Below are 21003 nucleotides of genomic sequence, written 5' to 3' on the forward strand. Positions count from 1 at the left end.
CTTTCTAAGGTCAAGTTGATCCCAGTTATTTTGTGTCTTAGGCTACTAAGACACACATACTGCATTTCATGAACTTTGATTCCAAACCAAGGTAACAAGTAGTTGTAATTAATCTTGCCAACTCTATGCTGAATGCAACATTTTCCTGATATGCGCTTACTCTTTCTGTACACACTGTACATACGTCATCTGTTACTGGATGTATTAGTACCTGTATATCATATTACTGTTTGGATATCTTTTAAGATGCAACTTCAATGCAAATTGCTTTTGTTCCACCTTTCTGTTAATTTTTTTATCTAAACATGATCATATTCTAGTTGAAGACTTTGGAGCATAACGTACTACTGTTTTGATACCTGTAGATGTTTTTCCTCAATCATTTTCCTGTTTTGTTTTGTTTTTTTTCTTTCTAGGTTAGAAATTCTGTGGCTCACTTTGTGTCAGTTGCACAATTCTGTGGAAATTGAGGTCAGTAAAAAAAACCCAGTGTATTCTGAGCAGTATCAGAATACATAATACTATACTTACTTCTGCAGTAAAAAGTTTGTATTCAAACTTTGTATGTATGTCTGTACAAACAGGCTATAAATAGCTTCTGTATCTGAAAATGTAGCCTAAAAATGCAATAAGACTTGGCTTAAGACTTTACTTATTAATTTAAATTGTCAGATTTCTGACTCTGTTCAGAGCCTTTCCTAAACAATTCTTTTGTCATTTACTGGCCTGATTTCTTTTACACCTAGCATAACAACTGTGTAATTTAGATATCCAAGTGTCAGACTACTGGATACGAATTAATGACTATTTTCTAGAGAAAATTAATTGTAGGTAGTTTTTTATAGGCCAGATAAGTTATTTAATATGTTGGGCTAATTTTTTTATTAGGCTGCACTATTCAGAATGTGAAATTGGAAAACAGAAAACCTATGTCTATTCTTAACTTTGTTTGAGGAAAACACTTATGATCCTAAGGCTGAAGACTAGTGAAGCTACATAGCTAATTAGTTTTAAATTGCTGTCCTATGCATTTTACAGAAAGTAATTGCATTCTTTTGAAGTATGGTATTTTAAATGTGTTACATAAGATATTTGACAGATGTTCTGCATTTCTCATGCTTAGATTTTCTAATAATGAAGCAGCTATTTATCTCTGACTGATGGAACTGATGGCAGGGTGAATTAGTCAGAAGAACTATTACATATTTACATACACATATATGTTACCGTAGTAACATATAACACATGACAATCACAGTATTTATCACTGCAGTGTGCTCTTCACTTATTTGCACTATGAATTCACAAAAATAATGAATTCACAAAATAGCAGCCAATGAATAGTTGTATCTGTTGCAGAGATCTGCGCTTTATCACTTTAGTCATATGTTTCTACCTATCAATAGTTTATATATTTATAAAAAAAAATCTTATTTCTAAAATAGTGGCCTGTTTTTTGACAGAAGGGCCAGTGAGTATCTGCCTGGCACAGCTGATTGGCAGGATTTTTACTGTCTCTCAGGATCATGGTTTTCTGCCCTAGGCAAGTAAAATGGGCTCTTTTACACAGAAGTGAACACTGCTGAGCTGTCTTGATTTTTGAGGCGGCAGCTGCTAGCAGATGATGAGGTTGTGTAGCTCAAACATATCTTGCATAAGGACAAGTTATGATCTTTGGTAGTCTTTAAAAAAAAACAACCCAAAAACTAGTGGCTGTCTGAAATAACTCCAGGCTAAAAAGCAGGAGCTTTCAGAATGTAGAGGAGCAGAGCTGTTTGCAAGACTGCTTGCAAGTATGAGGCAGAGTACTTGGGAGCTCCTTGTGGAGTCTGTTTTTATAAGGAAGTGCAGGAGATCTAGGAATGTAGAGGAAAAATGAGTTGTTCTGTGTTCAAAGTCATGTTTTTCCACCAGTCTTCAAAGCTTGTTGGCTTTTATTCCTGCTTTGTTCCATCAGCACAGGGTTATGGGCAAGTGCCAACTAGCCTTGGTGCCAGAATTACTGCTGAAGACCCAATAACTCAGGGATGTGTAGAGCAAGACAACACAGTTTCAGTAAGGATAGGTAGTAAGGTCTAACAATCAGCAATCAGGATCTGAAGTTTATTAGTCTGGGCTTCTCTGCATATAATTTATGTTCTGTCACACCATACATGTCATCCCGCATGTTTATTGAGAAGCAAGCATCTGTGTAGAATTCATAATTGATTGTTACAGATACTGGCCCACCCATCCTTCCATCCTGTACTTGGAACTGGCATGCAAGCAATCTTGTGAAGAAAGAATATATAATCATCTGCAAGTGAGGATTGTTTTGGCTCCTGCCAGTTTGTTTTGCTGGCCTGTCAGCTTCAGTGTTTGTACATCCATCAGTTTGAAACAGCTGAGAGTTTTTCTCTTAGTTTTGTTAGTGGTGCTGAAATGATCATGTTATTTCTGTCTAGTTAGAGACATGTAGAGCACCTCTGAAATCACCTCATATTCAAACTTGTCCTGTGTTTGGATGAATGACTTGATAGCAGTTTGCTACTGAAATGGAACAGGGCTTGGAAGCTTAAGGAACAATCTTTCCATATATGTTAGCTTCACGATCTTTGTCATTTTGTATATTGCATTACATTAGGCTGGTGTACCTGCTTGCACACCTAGGATTCATGTTTTCAGTTGCAGTGGTGCATGGAGGGAAAACCATAGCAAAATCCAAAATAGATTTGTCCATTGCTGTATACTTCTAAGAAAGAGTTAGGCAAATGGCAACGTTTTGGGTGCTGCTGTGATTCTGAAAATATGGCTAACTCCATAGGTACTGAGAAGCATTTGTTTAAATGATAAAATTTGTATCTCTTCTCCAGTTATTTTCCTTTTTAAAGACCAGTGTAAAATTTATGGATCATAATTCCCGTATCATATTCATAGGTTAATACATCAAATACAACTAAGCTCATTACAACTTTGGTTTCTACTTCAGGGGCTTTCCACAAGATTATGACCATCTTGTTCACTTAGTGCATAAATTATATCATTGCATTGCACCATTAAGGGGATTTTCTGTCTCATACTGAGCAGGAATGGGAATTGGAGTGATCCCTTCTTGTTTGTTCTATCTGTTAGCTACTTGGCAGAAATGGCATGCTTTGAGGGATTTTGTAGGCAAGGCTGGCCACTATATTGGGGCTTGTATCCTATTTCAGTGAACATATAGGCTATCACATTTTGAACGCTGCCTCTTCTGTTGCATGCTCCAGTAGTTCTGGTTCACTATTCCCCTTCGAGCTTCAACTATTCTGTGACTGTGTGGCCATCTGCATTTATTTAGACTTTCTTTCAACTGAGCATTAATATCTAGTGTCCAATTTGAAGGAGAAATTTTTCAAACAGTAGAAAATAAAAACATTTCCAATATGTTCATGAAGCAATTGTATATAATTTCAAAATGTGCAAGGGCAGGAACAGTAATACCTGATGTCCTGAGAGTTTGAACTCTTAGTATTTAAGCTATAGAACAATGTTCATGTAGCAGGTGCTTTTCCTGGTTATCTGGAAAGATATGAGCAATACAGGATGTAAAAGAAAAGTTTGTGCAAGAGAAGGCTTATACTTCTAAATGATTTAGAAATTCCTGGTCCCACTTATGAAAGGAAGATAAAACTCTACTTGGTAGAGGTAAGAAATGAGCAGAGTCACCGTTATGTGAATTTCTAGAAGTATAGTGCATCCTTAAGATTTTAAGAGTTCAATTTTAATTTTTTATAGTCCTTTTGTTAATATAATTTTGTAAGTAGCAACAAAATGTATACATTTGCTACCATAGTGCTGTGATAGAAGTTGTTTAACTTGTTAAATGATCTTGGTATAATTCAGTTCTCTGTATGCAGTTTCTGCCTGTGTATATTCCTTCAGAAGAAGAAAGAAAAAATCCAGTGTTGTATGCCAATAACGTCAGACGTGTAATGGCAGAGTAAGTATGTTGTAATATGGAATAAAAATAGATGTGTGATTTTAATTTTAGGATCAAGAAAATGTGAAATCCAGTCAGTGTAGTTGCCTGCTTGCAAAGAATCTATAGTCTGCAGTAGTGTGTACAAAACTTTTTATCTAGCAGTTGCTTTCCTCTCTGAGGAGGCCAGGGAGCCACAAATACAGCAGGAATTATAGGAGCTTGTATTGGGCTTTTATTTATTTGTTTTTTTAACATGTCTTCATATATAACAAGCCAGTTCTACTTGTTGCTGTGGGTCTAGGGAGAAAGCTCTAGTTGAATTTTATGAAAGTTAACATAATTGAATTTCGTGGTATTGAGGTTGCTTTTGAAGCTATGCTTTTTTTATTTTCCATGAGGTTAAGAATAGTTTTGTGTATTCATTGTTATCCTGTGGTTATTTCAAATAGTAAAGCACAGGAAAGCTGCTTCTATTGGAAATAGACTATTGATATGATGCAAACTAATTAAACTGAATGTTAACATGACAGCACCTACAGCACTTGTCTATAATGTTCTCATGTTGTATTTTTTATGAACCTTTCTTATTCATTCATTTTGTCCTTTTAGTATATCTTCCATTAGTCTGTAGATGTTCTTTTCAGTATTTACAGAGAAACCCTCAGGTCTGTGATCATTAATAACTCTTGAAGGATTTAGGAATATTTCTAATCCTAATTTTGAAACAGTTTGTGAAATCTTGATTTCCTCTGTGTAACTACTCTTCCATTTCTGAGTTACCAGTTTCAACCAAAGGCCAGTTTGTAGATAGGAACTGGTAATACTTTTCCAGTTTATAAGCACAACTCAGCTCTGTGAGTTTCCTTGAGGATGTTGAGCCTATAATATAACAATAAATCAATACTCAATCCATTGTACGAAAGGACATTTCTCATAAAAGAAAAAAAGCATTTCTGTAAATCAACCTGTCTTAGGGTTGCAATGGCCTCGAAGATTTTTAGTTAATTTTAGACAGTCAGCTGGCACTACATAATAGTGTTGTCCTTAAACTTTGGGTTCTCAAACCTTCATTCTGAACTGTAATCCAGTCAGATGGCAGGGATTATGTGGTATAAAGAGACATTTTGAAAGCCCACAGAAGTTTACAACAGCATCTTGAAAGCCTTCCCTCCTATGTGTGCACAGGAGAAGAGACATGATTTTCTTCATCTGTTTATTTCTCCCTCCTACCTCTGAAGAATCAGGCATTTGGGGTAACAGAAATGCAGAAATGGGATGCAGGTCTAAAGGGAGGACTGTTAGGATGGGGGGGGGGGGTAGCAAATATGGCTTGCTTTGAGATGAAGAAGGGCTGTAGATGCTGTGTTGATATGAAAGGAAAATAAATGTGTATCAAAGTTCAGAAGTTAACATGTAGAAGATAGAATGAAACAGAATGGATATTGTAGATTACTGTAAACCAGTTAAAATACCATAGCCAAACATAGCCAAAACTTATTTACTTCTGACCACTTCCAGATGCTTACTTCTAGTGGTAGTTCTCCAGACTCTCCCAGTTCATTCATGTGGCTCTTGGCCAGCTCAGATGCTGTCAGTCTGTTACTGCTGGAGCTGTAGCAATTGCAATTCTAGCACTTCAGGTGTTATTTGGTGCTAGAAATGCACTATGTATTGCTGAATAAAGGACAGTATTACTGCTTCTGCTAGGTTTGTATTTTCTGGAAGATTGAATTGGTGTGGTGGTTGATTGGTGGCAGTGTACCGTTTTGGTGTCAAGAGGTCACTTCAGGATCTGTTTAGATGTCTGCTTTCCCCTTCCTCCCAGTCGTATTCTTCTGGAAGAAGAGTCTAATCCTACTGGATATTTTACAGCAGCAGAGGTGGCAGTCACAAATAATAAAGTATTCGTGAGTCTAGAACCAGTGTTGCAGCAAAACCTTGTGTCTTGCCCCTGATTTCAAGGAGAATTGATAGAACTTGCTGAGTGCAGCGTTTGAGATGATTTTGAGTCGTGAAATCTGTTTGCCTTCATAATTTTGTCTTGTGAACAGCTTCTCTTAAATACTGAATAAAGCACAGGATGTCCGATTCTTACGTTGCTTCTTCTTGTTGACTCTATTGGAGAAATTTTAGGTCAGCCTTATTTGTTTAGCTTCTCTGCGGGCAGCCAAAGGTGGAAGTGATGGGGTCACAGAAAATGAATTTATGGCTCACAAATTCTGTAGACCTTTCATTTGCAGTAATGGCTGTTTGCTTGCTACAGAGCTTACTTTTACTAATGTGATACCTTTTGTTCCAGTCCTTCTGGAGGATGAGCAAGATTCAAGCCTTAAAAGCTTTACAGCATCTATAAAAATTTAGTTTCTTTCTAAAAGGGTTTCTTACTCTCATTATGCAATTAACAGTATTTTAATGTCTGTGATTGTCAACATTTTTTCTCACTGACAAAAAACTAGAATCATGTGCAGTCTTGTTACTGCTACTCAGCTCACTGTTTCTTCTGTTTCGGGGATTATCTGTATAATCGGAACTGGTATTACTCATGCAGGGTAGCCACTGCTATTGAGTAGTTACTCAAGGCTTGTCTTCCTTTGTATCATTTTCTTCTTCTGTGCAAAAGGTATGTGCTGGTTAGGTTAATCTGCTGTTTAAAGTATGGCCCCCTCCTTCCTATCAATATACCCTGCCTTTGATTTTTCTCATACAACCTACTTTATTCGAGTGAATCTGTCTTATTCTGTCTTTCTGGGCTTGTTCTGATTACTATTCTGTTCAGTTGATGTCCATCTCATTCTCAGCATGCTATCAAGAATTGTGTTGAGTCACTTTCAAATCACTGAAAACATTGAGTGCTTTTAAATTTGGCAATAGTCCATTCAGGTTCTCTCTTTAAAACAAATAAAATTTGGTGGTATCTTGAGTTTTAATTCACTTTGTTCTGTTTTGTAATAAATTTCTGAAACGACCATGCTAGTAGGTCACACCATGTAAATAAATGTTATGTTGGCTCACTTTTGTAAGTTTTACTTAAAATTGCAAAATCAACATTTTGGTCTTTCTGTGTGTGAGCTGTTATCACCTTACATTGATAGGATTAAACGGATCACAATAATTCATGTTTATTAATTTCAGCACTTACTGTTTCTTCTAGGTATTTTCTAGTTAAGATTTACTGGGACTACAGTAGTGTTATAAATTTGTCAGTGTGTAGGCTTGGGGCTTCAATCCCTGATTTTCTAGAATTAGGAGGGACAAATGATCTGATCTTGCCATCACAAGTATTTATTTCTAAAAATTTCTCATTGTTAAAGTGTTGGAAAGTACTTAATTTTATTCATGAGACATGTAATCTTAATTTTTTTCTTATGTATTTATTACGTATGACAGCTTTTTTGCCTCGGCAATTTTACTATTCTCAGCTAGTAATGAGTTATGTCACTCTTCATATTTATTCCTTTTTCTTTTTAATGAGAAAGTAGGTAACTTTTTCACTCCCATTTTGCAAAACAAAATTTGTTGGTTACCTTACTATGCATTAGAAATGAAATATATTTAAAAGGAGTACGTCAGTTGCTCAGCTTTTAGTTAGTTGCATGTACTTAGCATTATTCATTTTGTATACAAATAAGCCAGTGGTAGTGCAGGCAGCTAAGTGAAAATCTGCAGTGCAGGCTCTTTTGTGCAAGTCTGAAGTAACCTCACCCATAATTAGAGGTAAGCTGCTTAGGTAATTATACACAGGCCTGTTGGTCACTTAATGACATGTAAGCACAATTTTTTTGCTTCTGTTTTAGTTTCTCTTAGAGACTGTCTTCAGAACAGAAGAATATGGTTTAGATTGTACAGTTTAAGAAAAAATACAGTTAAAATATTGCAACTTTGTTCAGCTTTTTTAATGCATTTTTCAAATATTTAGACTGGAACCTGATGGAAGCTGGACATCTTTGCCCCTTTCTTTTTCAAAACCGTAAGCACCTCAGGTGAAGTTCTGTCAGCATCTCTGATTTGAGCATTTCATTTCTCTGCTCTTTCTGGTGTTAGAACTTGGCATAGCTGCAGATGCAACAGTAGCCAGGAGTTTTGAGTTTCTTTTGTGGTGAGCCCAGAAAGGCAGACTTCCTGCAGAAATACCAAAATGTCGTAGTCTGGTTTGCATTTTTCTGATAACTTTGTTTTTCTTCTCCATTTACACAAACATTTAAATACATGCTATTCAGTTAAAGTGCAGTGTGTTAGACATGGAACTTGAAAACATCTGTTTTATGTTTTCTCTGCCCAGTCCTTGTCAAGATCATTTCCCGTTTTTGGAGCATGTCATACTGTTAAAAGCAGTAACTCTTTATCAGTTTGGCAAATGAACATTATGTTTTTGTTTATCTTTCTCAAAAGAGAAGTAAATTCTTTTTTTTTCCAGCATGCTGGTGAAGTCAAAAGATATTACAAATAGTCTCCTGTGTCCATTTTATCTTCTGTCATCTTCTATTTAAGTCAAAATCAGGTCTTTTTTTCTTGCAGGCTCTGACAGTATCGGAATGTGATCTTGATCACTATATGTGACATGGTAATGCCAGCTGCTGAAGAATAGCCTTGAAGATGTAGATTTTCAGTAGCTTACTGGTCTGTCATGGCTATTTGTTGTTATTGTTGGTGACCAGTTAGATTTAGCTTTGGAAAAACTGCTGTGCTCTATGCCAATGCTTTCTGGTCATTTTGATCATATTATCAAAGGCATGAGGATCAACATAAGTGCAGTTACTGAAGTGCTGGACTTAAAAAGCATCCATTTGTTTAAGTTTCAGGCCATATACAAAAATGGAGATGAGAACCACATTGTGCAGTCTTTGTTTCTGTGAAGGCTTTTTGGCAGTTCGGCAAGCGTAGTTACTAAACGGGGTTAACTCTGTGCAGCTTCTTGCTAAGTTAATTCTCTCAAGGAAGAAATAATTTTTTAAAGTTAAGTGCTGTTTTGCAGCAGTCTGGTTTGAACTAGAATGTTGAATGCTGACAACACAAAGATCTTGCTTCATTTTTACTCCTTGAAGATTTGTGATGTACACGCCTCCAAGGCCAACATTACAGAATCCATTTTCTTAACACAATGGATAAATGCAGCTGTTAACAGTTCCCTTTTCTGTCTGAAAATTAAACCGTCGTGAAAGACTGTATCTTGATGTGACCTCCAGACTCTTAGGCCTGGACCTTCGTTTGGTTGGACAATGTAGAAGTAATTCAGGGAGAGTAAAGGGGCTGTTTACCCTGGCCTTCCAAAACTAAATAGATGAAAGCTATTCAGCTTTGTGAAAGAAGAAAAAGAAATCAAAAAGTGGAGGGTTGTTGTGAAGGTCAGTGAAATCATGATGTTCTAGAAATGCATAGTAAGGAAAGAGAAAACACTCAGCAGTAGATCAACTGAAAGCAGATGGAAATACTCTTGAAAACATGTACATAATTGTAGCATTCACTACCAGATACATTAAAGGAATTAATCAGAGATGGGATATATTGTAAAAAAAATTGGTCTGTCAGTGATTCTACAATACAGTGGTACAAATATTCTCTGGTTCAGGAAGTTGCTATACAGATGACTGTTGGAAGCTTGGGTTATTTGTCATAGAATCACAGAATATTTAGGGTTGCAAAGGACCTTAAGACCATCTAGTTCCAACCACCCTGCCATGGACAGGAACACCTCACACTAGACTCTGTTGCCCAAGGCTCTGTCTTGCCTGGACTTGAACCCTGCCAGGGATGGAGCCTTCACAACTTCCTTGGGCAACCCATTCCAGTGCCTCACCCCCCTTAGAATAAAGAACTTCTTCCTTATATCCAATCTAAACTTCTCCTGTTTTAAGTTTTAACCTGTCCTATCACTACAGTCCCTAATGAAGAGTCCCTCCCCAGCATCCTTATAGGCCCCCTTCAGATGCTGGAAAGCTGCTGTGCGTTCTCCACGCAGCCTTCTCTTCTCTAGGCTAAACAGCCCCAACTTTCTTATCCCGTCTTCATACAGGAGGTGCTCCAGTCCCCTGATCATCCTCGTGGCCCTCCACCATGTCTTTTTCCAAAATACCTGATAGTGAAGTAGCAATACCAAGTTTGATAGCCTTTTAATGTGTTCCACACCCTGTAAAGATGATGCCTGATTTAAAGGAGTGTTTTTTTTCGTGAGTAGCCTGTGGAATATTTTCTGGATTAGTTTACAGATCTGGTCATTAACAGTATAAAACGTTTTGTAAATGTTTTTGTTGAAGCATAGATCAGAATGTCACAATATTGCCTGTACTATTTTCTCTCACTTTGCATAGTATTGCCAGCAGTCACATTCTGTTTTATGATCAGAATTTTGCATGCATAGTGGATTGGTATGCAGAATATGAGAACGTTGATCACTTATTTTTATATTGTGACTGCACAAGTGTTAGACATAGGAGTTGTTTGGTGTGAGAAGTCAGGCTATAACAAGTACAACTGTTGTGTGTGACAGATTGAGTATGCAGGAGGCTTTCGGGTTTTTGTTGGGTTTTGATTTGGTTTTATTTTTTTGAAGAGACTTCCTGACTTTGGGATTTCATGTAGTGTGATACTATGAAAGGTAAATAGCCAGCATGTCAGGGAAGGTAGGGAAGGCAAAAAGTCTCAGGCTATGTCAAGACAGATGCGCACATCTGGCCAAATAAAAATTGCTGAGCAGTAAAAAGGCTAGGCTTGGGTTAACTGACTGTGAAAGCAGGAGCAGTAGAAAAGAGGGGAAAAAAGTGCTTGTAAACGAAGAGATGGGAAAAGCTGTTATGTTCCTAGCTTATTAAAAGCATCAGGTTGCACTTGCAAGTTGCATCTCAAATTGAAATGATTTTTTTTCCTCTAGCAGTTGAACTGAAGTAGAGAAAGATTGCCCTTGAGATAAGTTGGTTGCAGTTGCACTCAGGCTTTACAGTGAACTCTTAGTACGCCAGTCTTTTTTCTAAGAAATTGAAAAATAAACAACTGTTAGCACAAATAATGAACTTCAGATGCTCCCCAGCTTCAGTTTCTTCAATATTCTGAGCTGAAATCAAGGTCATTTTGTGTTAAACTGAAGAGCCCACTGAACTCTTAATTTATCTGGCCTTGGTTGATCCTATGACAGCACTTGACTGTGAGCAAAAGTTTTTGAAAGCTTGGATGCATATAGAAACACACTGTTTCAATTTATTTTGCTTTTTTTTTGGAAGTCCAAAGGCTGGAAAATTGCCATCAGTGAGAAAGGGAAGATGCTTTTAACCTTCTCAAACCTGTTTTGTGTATGTGTTGACACCAGGCATGCATGTAGGCAGGCATTAATTGTAGTGGGAATTTTTCTGTACTGATAAGCACTTGAAGTCTGGTCCAAATACATCTCATTCTTGAAGGGTTGCATACCGCTGTAAAAGATGAAGTTTGTTTTTTCCCGTTATGGTTTGACCAAGTCTAAGATGATCCCTGCTTTTGTGTGGAATTTGTTCTCTATCATAAGCTTGGGTTAGATTGTTTGTTGGGGTTTGTTTGTGTGTTTGTTGTTAATTTGTGTTTGGCTAGGCTCCTTCAACATGTGTGGGGACCATTATTTTGGAGAAGTTATTTAAATCTGGCATTGTTTCTGGATGACAGTCAGTCAGGATTCTGACCTCCCCCCCTAGGTTGAGCGGCCTAATCTTTCTTAGTCATCTTGCTTTTGATGTGTTTGAAAAGCTTCTAGCTTTTAGTTTCAACAAGTTACTGTTTCTTGCTTTGCCTTGCCACCTTATGGCTATGTTTTAACTTGTCTGTCTGTTTTCCTTGAGAGACCATGTGGAGTTTGTTTAAAAACGGAGGTCTTTTGTTCTAATTGCCGCCTTTAATCAGCTGCTGAGTCTTACTGGATTTTTTTTTTTTTTTTTTCCCCTTTCAGGATCTTTTTTTAAGTGTCTTGTCACTTCCCCTTTTGTACCACAAATGAGCACTTTATCCTTTCAGTTTCTTCTTTTAACTTATTTTTAGCCAGTTTCCCCTTTTCTCTGTAGTTGCCTTAGGCTTCAGCTGATCACCATTAGGTTCCTGTATTTCTGTTGTGTGCTATGCCTTAAAATCTGATGAAATCTAGCGTACTGTGCCTGACTGGGCAAGATCTTTAGTTGTTACCACATTCTTTAAGCCACTGTGGATGGAAGACCTTATAGTGTGTCCTTGCTGCCCTAGGAGTTCAGCTACTTCACTGACAGTTTACAGGGAAATTTCTAAGGATGATCTAGTCCACACAGAGTACAAAAGAAGGGACTAGGAAATAATCTTAACTGGCAGGATAGATGCTTCTTGTTTCATCCACCCCTTTTCCCAAAGAAAGTTAGTAGTATACAACGCAAAATCAATGATGTCATATCGTATGATACAAAACTATATTGAATAGCCTATTACATAATAATTGACAAGACCTGCAATACTTGATCTCTAAGTCAGGTTGAACTTGGATTTAAATCCCTGCAGCATGTGGGAGTTCATCTGGATTTTTATTCTGGTTTCAGCTGTAACAGTTGTTTTTCTTCCTAGTAGCTGGTGCAGGGCTCTGTCTTGGCTTTAGCTTGAGAGCAATGCTGATAACACACCGATGTTTTAGTTGTTGCTAAGCAGCGCTTACCCTGATCAAGGACTTTTCAGTCTCTCATGCTCTGCCAGTGAGGAGGGGCACAAGAAGCCAGGAGGGAGCACAGACAGGACACCTGACCCAAACTAGCCAAAGGGGTATTCCGTACCACAGCACGTCATGCCCAGTATATAAAGTCGGGGGAGTTACCTGGAAGGCGCAGATTGCTGCTCAGGTTGGGCTGGGTATCAGTTAATGGGTGGTGAGCAATTGTATTGTATTTTCTGAGCTTTCATTTGTTCTCTTGTTGTTTCGTATTATCACCATTGTTGTTATTGTTGGTATTCTTCCTATCATCACTATATTTTACTTATTAAGCTGTTCTTTAGTTATTCAACCCATTGATTTTGCATTCTTCTGATTCTCCTTCCCATCCCTCCATTCCACCCTGGAGGGGGGCAAAGTGGAGGGGTGTGATGCTGGGTTTAAACCACAACATGTTTATGCAACATTCATTACTATGGTAACCATAAAATGGCATCACAAGAATATCTTGTCCATTCCATTAAGTTGGTTTACTGATTCACAGCTATTACTAGAACACTGTTAGAACGACTAGAATAATGAAACAGGAACAGATAAAGAAGTGAAAAATTTGAAGGAACTGACTTTAATTGCTTACAATCACCTGTATGAGGTGATCTAGTCTTCAGCAGTCTTCAGGATTTTAAGATGCCTTTCCTATGTACCCCTATCTTTTTGTTTTTTTCTGTTTGTTCCTTTCTGTTTGTTTTTTCTTCTTGCAAGGGAGAAGCTGTTCATCCAAAATCACTATGCTGTATGTCCTTGGTTTATTCATAACTAGCTTAAAGAAAAATAGCTATGACAGTGTTCAAGGCCAGGTTAGACATGACTTTGAGCAATCTGGCCTAGTGAAAGGTGTCCCTGCCCTTGGTAGGGGGGTGAAACCAGGTGATCTTTAAGGTCCCTTCCAACTCAGACCATTCTATGACTCTGCAGTTATGTGATCTAATTATTTAACGTATTTGGTACTTTGGGGCTTGCATATGTATTAGTGAGCTGTTCTTCCTGAATATTTGACTTTCTCAGCCTTAAAGAGAGAAACCCTAATCAGTAGCTTTAATGTTAAGTTCATGTTTTAATATATATTAGAATTCCTGAAATTTGACAATTAGTCAGTGGATAAAAGAGAACTGGCTTATGTTGTTAACATTGACATTCAAAGGCCTTATAATAAGATTCTGGGAAAGAGGCTACTTAACATAAATTAAGTGGTTATTGCATGAGAGGTAACTGCCATTACAGGTCAAAATGTCCATAATAAAGTGTAAAATTCAATGCAGGATTTTTGTCAAAGCCAAAACGAATATGGCATTTAGGATTTTGTATCAATCTTGCCATTACTGTATAGTAACTTCAGAGATGGAAAAAGGTGGTTGTAGTAAGGTAGAAAACCTGTAGATAAAAAGAATAAAGGTAAATCAAGAAAAGTTGTGAAGGCTTCATTAGACTGCTTGTTGGTGCTGCTATTAAGCTGGTGATGCTTAATAAAGAGCATCAAGTTAGAAGAAAAGGAAAAATGAATACTTAATTGTTTGGCATATGGAAGCTTGGGAGTTTGGTTTTTTTTCTTCTACCCTTCTTATGTCATACAGTTAAAAATAACTTGTGTTTCCTTGGAAGTTACTTGCTTTTATACTTTATGTTCTAGCCACTCTTTATAGAGAAATTTTGCCTATTGTGTAATTTCAGTATTACCTGAAGGGGATAGTTGTTCTGCTCAGGTGATTATTGATTTATTAATGTTAATGTAGTATTAATATAAATATTTATTAGTAAATATGTATTTTTTGTTCTAGGTGTGTAATTTTGAAACCCTTGTTATTCACTTCTATGAAAATATTAAGGAAACTGAAAGTCTTTGCCTGTATTTTCCCTTGTGTTCTTTTATATTTTCATGTATTTGTAAAGCAAAAATAGATGTTCTGTAATGGCTAGAGTACCATATTTCATTCTTTGTATGTGAACCTTCTTTTATGGGCTCTTCATTATGGCTCTTCAGAATAAAGAGCATAATTATTACAGGATTTCTTGCTTAAGTAAGTAATGATTCTACTCGGTTTTCTCAGCTTATCCTGCTTACTGTGTTTCTTTGGTTTGTTCAAGGGCGTTGGGAGTTTCAGTGACAGACTATACATTTGAAGACTGTCAGTTAGCTTTGGCTGAAGGACAACTTCGTCTGCCTTCGGACACGTGTCTTTTAGAATTTGCAAAACTTGTAAGAAGCCTTGGGTGAGCATATACGATATTTATATGTAAGATGCATATTTACTATATATCTATGTTTATATAGTTTTTCCCTTCATATAACAATACTGCATTATGGATATATATGGAATGTTTTTCTGTTACAATCAGGGAAACACTAATGCAAAATTAAACCGATATTGATCTCCACTTACGAGCGCCACCCCTAGATCCTCGTGAGTAGCATAGGTCATAACATTTTATTTCTACACTCTTTCAAGTGAGCAGAGTGTGTCTGAAGTGTTCATTCCTGAGCAAATATCAAAGACACTTCCTGAAGAGTGTCTAGAATACTGTGGGATTCCTGATATTTGATATAGTTAAGTCAGTTGCCCTTCCCTGTGACACAATGAAAAGAGAGCAGTGGTGCCATACAAGTCTTGTGAGTGGAGTAACGTTATAATAGTGAGGGCAGAGGGGTCACCTCTTCTCAAGAAGCACAAAGCAGTGGTTGATCTTTTGAGTAGATTACTGCTAAATGGACTTTCTAATGAAACTGTAGGTTAGTGTGTGCAGTGTGGTTCCTCTCTTCTCGGTGTCAGTTCCCTCTGGCTTTACCTTTCAGAAAAGGCTCAACAAAGAGTGAAAAGCCAAATAGTAGATTGCTGTTTTCCAGCTTTTCTCCTATTTCTCCACTGACTGAATTTACAGCCTCATCCTATTAACCGCTTTAATATACAAACACCCTTTTCCATTTTTTTTTTCTCCTCACCTGAAAGTAGCGAGTGCAGTTTCATGGTTCCATTCTGTACTTTATTTCCTTTTATTAATTTGTCTTTCATTTTCCATCCTGTGTACGTAAATGGGAAAAAAAAAAGAAGAGATATCTATTGGAGAAAATAATGTAGGACAGCATTAATCATTCAGGTGACAAGCATACTGTAATTTTCTGTCAGGACCTTCATCTGATAGGACTTTCGGTAGAATAGGAGAAACTTCTAAGGGAAAGCAAAGATTCTTGCTTTGTTCCAAAGGCTCTGAATTTACAGTACTAAGAAAAAAAGCAAAAAAAAAAAAAGTAACAAACAACCCAAACACCCCTGCCTCTTCTTATGCAGTCAGTAATCCTGGGATTCAGTTTAATCCTCTCATTAAATTGTCTGGCTTCTGTTTGCTCAATTTAAAGCTGTTGTTTCAAATTATGCTTTTCTGGGTTTTTGTTTTGGCCTCCAAAAATATTGCGTGCATTTGTGAGTGAGGTTTCCCACAACCCAAAATTTCTCTGTCTGGTTTGAGTAATTGTACATTGATAAAACAGTACGTTGTCTTGATTTGAGTATGTGCCAGTAAAAGGGCTATTATGATGGTACTTTTCTGGCATGATTAGGTGAAGATTGTAATATGACTTCATTTCTAATGCATGTTTGATGGTGATGCAGTCATTTTGCTGCCTCTTCAAAGGTTTTGAGGCCAGGGAGGCATTAAGATCATCCATTCACATCCCTAAATAACTGAAACAATACATTTTATCAAATGGATTTTGCATCTAGTCTTAATACTTGGCTTTAAGCAATAATGTACCTTCAAGGTAACATCGAGTTTTAAATGCAAGAGTTTATAGTAAGGCAAATCCAGACTTGTTTTTGTTTTAGGTTCTTTGGAATCAAGTTATACCTCAGTTTGCTATATTGGATAGTTATTTCTATTCACATTGTGTATCTACAGAGTTCATTAACATTGTCTGTAAAATTTGCTTGCTTTGTGCTCAGCTGGATGGGGTCCAATCCAGAAGCCATGCAGCCACAGCAGCAAGTTCTCATGCTTCATCTAATTAAGTTCTTGGGCTCTGTTAACACAGCTGTACAGCTGCTGGGTCACAGCTGGCTGAAACTCATCTGTCTCCTGCTGAGCCCTGTGGTAAAATGACTGCTGTACCAATGAGATCAATTGATCATTGTCTCATGTTCTCAGATTCTGCGTTTGTTAGTCCTCAGGCACTTATGCTTCTGTTGAGCCTGGTAATCTGTGTCTGAATAATATGCTGATCGCTATGCTGTATGTAGTCTTTATTGTAGCTTTTATACATTGTAAATATTCTGCTTCATTTGATTGTTTATTCCACAGTTAATTCCGCCATTGTTTAAAGCAGTCATCTACTTTGACTGGATTTATTGCCATGTTTGAGACATTGAAGCTTGTTTGGACTTTGCATCTTAAGAAAGACTTCTTCAGATATCTTCTCATTCAGAAAATGTTAATACAGTATAATTAGGTCTCATCTCTGTCTTTTTGTCTTTAACAATGGGCAGCAATTTATTTTGGAGTTCTTTTTGGATCTTTAATTACTTCCTTTGCTTTCTTGAGCCTGAGTGTTCAGAGATCTATAACAAGAGTAAGCCTCTGGAGGATGTTGTCCATCTGTATTCATGATCAGATCAATACTGTCCATTACAGGAGGTGATCACAGATCAGATGTAACATAGCAAATACCAACCATGATAGTCCCTGCCCTGTGGATCAAGGCAGGGTTTTCCAGAGTATTTGGAAGGTCAGTTTTGCAGCTGTTCAGCATCCTTTCTCCACTATGCCAAGAAGTAGCACGGAACTGCACCAGCATACGTAGAACTGAATGTATTGTGCTTTTCTGGCTTAGGGCATCTTTCTCTGAGCTTGCAGCTTACAGTTACTAGCTACAGGATCCAGCTGTTCTTATGCAACTTCCAGCTCTGAGAGACACTAGAAGGTTTTTGGCAGGTTCTCAGCGTGCAAGAAAGGAGTTTGTTTTCAAATAGTCAAATGCAGCTAAAACTAGCTTTAAGGAGGTAAGACATCTCACTGGCTAAAAATAGTGGTAATTATGCTGAAAATACCCTACCTTCAGGGATCTGGTTTTCCTTGTGAAGTCTGCTGTAAAGGATTTAGAGCTGTTAATCTTGAAAAATGTGCTTTCCATCTTCAGGGACTCAGAATGACCTTTGGTTCTCTCTAGTGCGCATTGGCCTAAAAAATGAAGCCAAATGCCACAGCAGCAAATAATGTTATGTATTGTAAAGCCTAGATGCTGCATGGAAGCCATTAGGCAAAGAAGCATGATTTCATGAGCAAAGGCATCTCTGTTGGCTTTCTAGCTTTTATAGTCTCTATTGGACTAAAAGTAACAATTTTAAAGGCATTGAGACACTCAAAACTATTTCACAGATTGGTTCAGAACCTACTGTGGGATTTGGGACATTTGGCTTAGGAAGATGTTCAGTAGGTCATAGTCATCCAGACATCAATTACTTTCCGATTCTGAAAGGGCTAGAAGGAAGTTAGCCCACCTTGGATTACCAGATGTACAGTGCAGTCATACTCAAGCTGAAGCAGTAAGTTTGTCTCACTGATCCACTGACTCCTGAGATTGTCTTGCATCTCTTTCTCTATATTGACGAAACGCAAACCACAAGATATGTCTGTAAGATTCATGGTAAGCCATGCTACTTTTTGTGCAAGTTTTCGCCTTCAGACTTTAGCTTTTCAGACTTAGTTGGCTGGTGAAGAGATCATTTCACAAGTCTCAAATACTACCTCATAAAACAAGTACTCTCTCAGTACTAGAAGATGAATTTTGAGTCAGTTCATTGCAAATCAAATGTCTCTGATTTAGAGACAGATGTTAGCCTGCATATTCTATGTCAGTAGTGGCTTATCTTAAGGGAGGATTCAGTTGCCAGCTGTCTTCATCCTACATCCATACAGAACTGATGGACAGGGGTAGAGCACTTGATGTCACCTACCTGGACTTGTGTAAAGCGTTCAACACTGTCCCACATGACATCCTTGTCTCTAAATTGGAGAGACATCAATTTGATGGATGGACCACTCAGTGGATAAAGAACTGGCTGGATGGCCGCACACAAAGAGTTGTGGTCAATGGCTCAATGTCCAGTTGGAGACCAGTAACGAGTGGTGTCCCTCAGGTATCAGTGTTGGGACCGATCTTGTTTAACATCTTTGTCACTGACATGGACAGTGGGATTGAGTGCACCCTCAGCAAGTTTGCCGATGACACTAAGCTGTGTGGTTCGGTTGATACGCTGGAGGGAAGGAATGCCATCTAGAGGGACCTCGACACACTCGTGAGGTGGGCTGATGCCAACCTCATGAAGTTTTACCATGGCAAGTGCAAGGTCCTACACCTGGGTCAGAGCAATCCCAGGCTACAGGCTGGGCAGAGAAGAGATTCAGAGCAGCCCTGTGGAGAAGGACTTGGAGGTGTTGGTTGATGAGAAACTGCACATGAGCAGGCAGTGTGCGCTTGCAGCCCAGAAAGCCAACCGTATCCTGGGCTGCATCAAAAGGAGCGTGACCAGCAGGTCGAAGGACGTAATCCTGCCCCTTTACTCTGCTCTCGTTGAGACCTCAGCTGGAGTATTGTGTGCAGTTCTGGTGTCCTCGACATAAAAAGGACATGGAACTGTTGGAGCAAGTCCAGAGAAGGGCCACGAGGATGATCAGGGGACTGGAGCACCTCCCGTGTGAAGACAGGCTGAGGAAGTTGGAGCTGTTCAGCCTGGAGAAGAGAAGGTTGCATGGAGACCTCATAGCAGCCTTCCAGTATCTGAAGGGGGCCTATAGGGATGCTGGGAGGGACTTTTCATTGGAGACTGTAGTGAAAGGACAAGGGGTAACGGGTTAAAACTTAAACAGGGGAAGTTTAGATTGGATATAAGGAGGAAAGTCCTGTTAGGGTGGTGAGGCACTGGAATAGGTTGCCCAGGGAGGTTGTGAATGCTCCATCCCTGGCAGTGTTGAAGACCAGGTTGGATGAGGCCTTGGGTGATATGATTTAGCGTGAGGTGTCCCTGCCCGTGGCAGGGGGGTTGGAACTAGATGATCTAAAGGTCCTTTCCAACCCTAACCATTCTATGATTCTATGATACAGTTACAATCCATTTCGGCTACTACAGTGGGGTTGTATTATCTGTGGAGACTTCTTACGTGTAACCTTGCATGTGGGAAGCTGGGTTGTTCGTGCATCTTGAAGCCTCCATGGTTTTCTTTGTCATTGTTCCTGCTGCTTCTCTGCCTGATCATGGAAAATGAATTTCTGCAGAGAAGTATTCTGCTGCTCTTTTTATACTGTCTAGGGACCAAAACTTAAGATAGGTGCTTTAATGCCAGGATGGAGAACATATGAATATTCTGTAGGGACCATGGGTCTCTGGAAGAATTCTTGCATGTTTGGCTCTTATAATTTAGAATTACTGTGCTTCGCATTGTTTAGTTAGTAAACTTTGACATGTCATTTAAGTAATGGCAGAAAGCATGGTAGTTGTGTTTTTGCTTAAAAGCAGTAATTTTTAGGAAGGCTCATTTCAAGAAGTGATCATGGTCTGGGGCTGATGTATCAGATAATCTTCCTATCAGAAATGCTCTTATCTTTTCTCAGAAGCTCCTGAGAATGCTGATATTAAGTATTTTATTCATTCTTGTCATTGAGAGGAAGCTGCTGATGAGTCCCATCTGCAGTCTGGTAACAATTCTGGAGTGAGCTTATGAGTTCTGTAAATAACTGCTTTTCCTTGTCTGCAGCAGCAAACAGCAAATCAGGCAACTGCAGAATAATACTGCAAAAGAATATATTGGTCTCTTTTGTCTTCAGACTGGAATGCTTGGATGTCCTCTAAATCAGTTCAGAGGAAACCTGCTAGTCAAGATTTCATTGCTGCTGTAGTAGGGAGGGAATTTCCTTTTCCCCACGTACTAAGAGAACCATATATCATATTCGTAGTAAGACTTCATTTCACAGAACAGAAACAGGAAGCTTGAATTGAGGGTGGGGAGGATGGCAAAAAAAACCCCAAACAAAAAGAACCAGCAACCATGCTGCAGTACCATGCAGTAGATCTCTGCCATTCATTCACTCATCAGTCAGAATCTGGTTTTGTAATCAGAAGCACTGGGGAAATTTCTGTAGCTATATAAACTGCTATAACTTTGTTTGGGTCACCTCATAATGGTGTCCAGCTCCAGACTGAATGTGAAGAACGGGGACTGGCAAACAGGATTAGCCGTATAATCTCTATTATGTAATCCCTGATTTATTGTAGGCAAGATGCATCAGGTCCTTCCTGTTCAGAGACATTAGTAAATTTGGAAGCTTAATTGGTTTATGTTACTGTCCTATAATACAGCCATATTCAGGTGACCTAAATCCCACCCACATCATGCCTGATAT

General features: G+C 38.3%; 1 protein-coding gene across 3 annotated transcripts in view; it reads left to right on the forward strand.

The window, feature by feature from the left end:
* Nucleotides 1–21003, forward strand: part of LPCAT1 (lysophosphatidylcholine acyltransferase 1) — a 60210-nt gene that overhangs the window by 28667 nt on the left and 10540 nt on the right. For 2 of the 3 annotated variants that reach the window (XM_057423063.1, XM_057423064.1), the window contains exons 8-10: nt 417–471; nt 3876–3958; nt 14703–14828. In XM_057423063.1, the coding sequence (XP_057279046.1) occupies nt 417–471; nt 3876–3958; nt 14703–14828 (264 nt within the window). The remainder of the gene's footprint in view (nt 1–416; nt 472–3875; nt 3959–14702; nt 14829–21003) is intronic. The other variant, XM_057423065.1, reaches the window with a different exon arrangement.

This window comes from Pezoporus wallicus, unplaced genomic scaffold, assembly GCF_028554395.1.
Source record: "Pezoporus wallicus isolate ANWC-B61680 ecotype Strahan unplaced genomic scaffold, APGP_CSIRO_Pwel_v1 contig_749, whole genome shotgun sequence".
In the NCBI taxonomy this organism is placed as follows: domain Eukaryota; kingdom Metazoa; phylum Chordata; class Aves; order Psittaciformes; family Psittacidae; genus Pezoporus; species Pezoporus wallicus.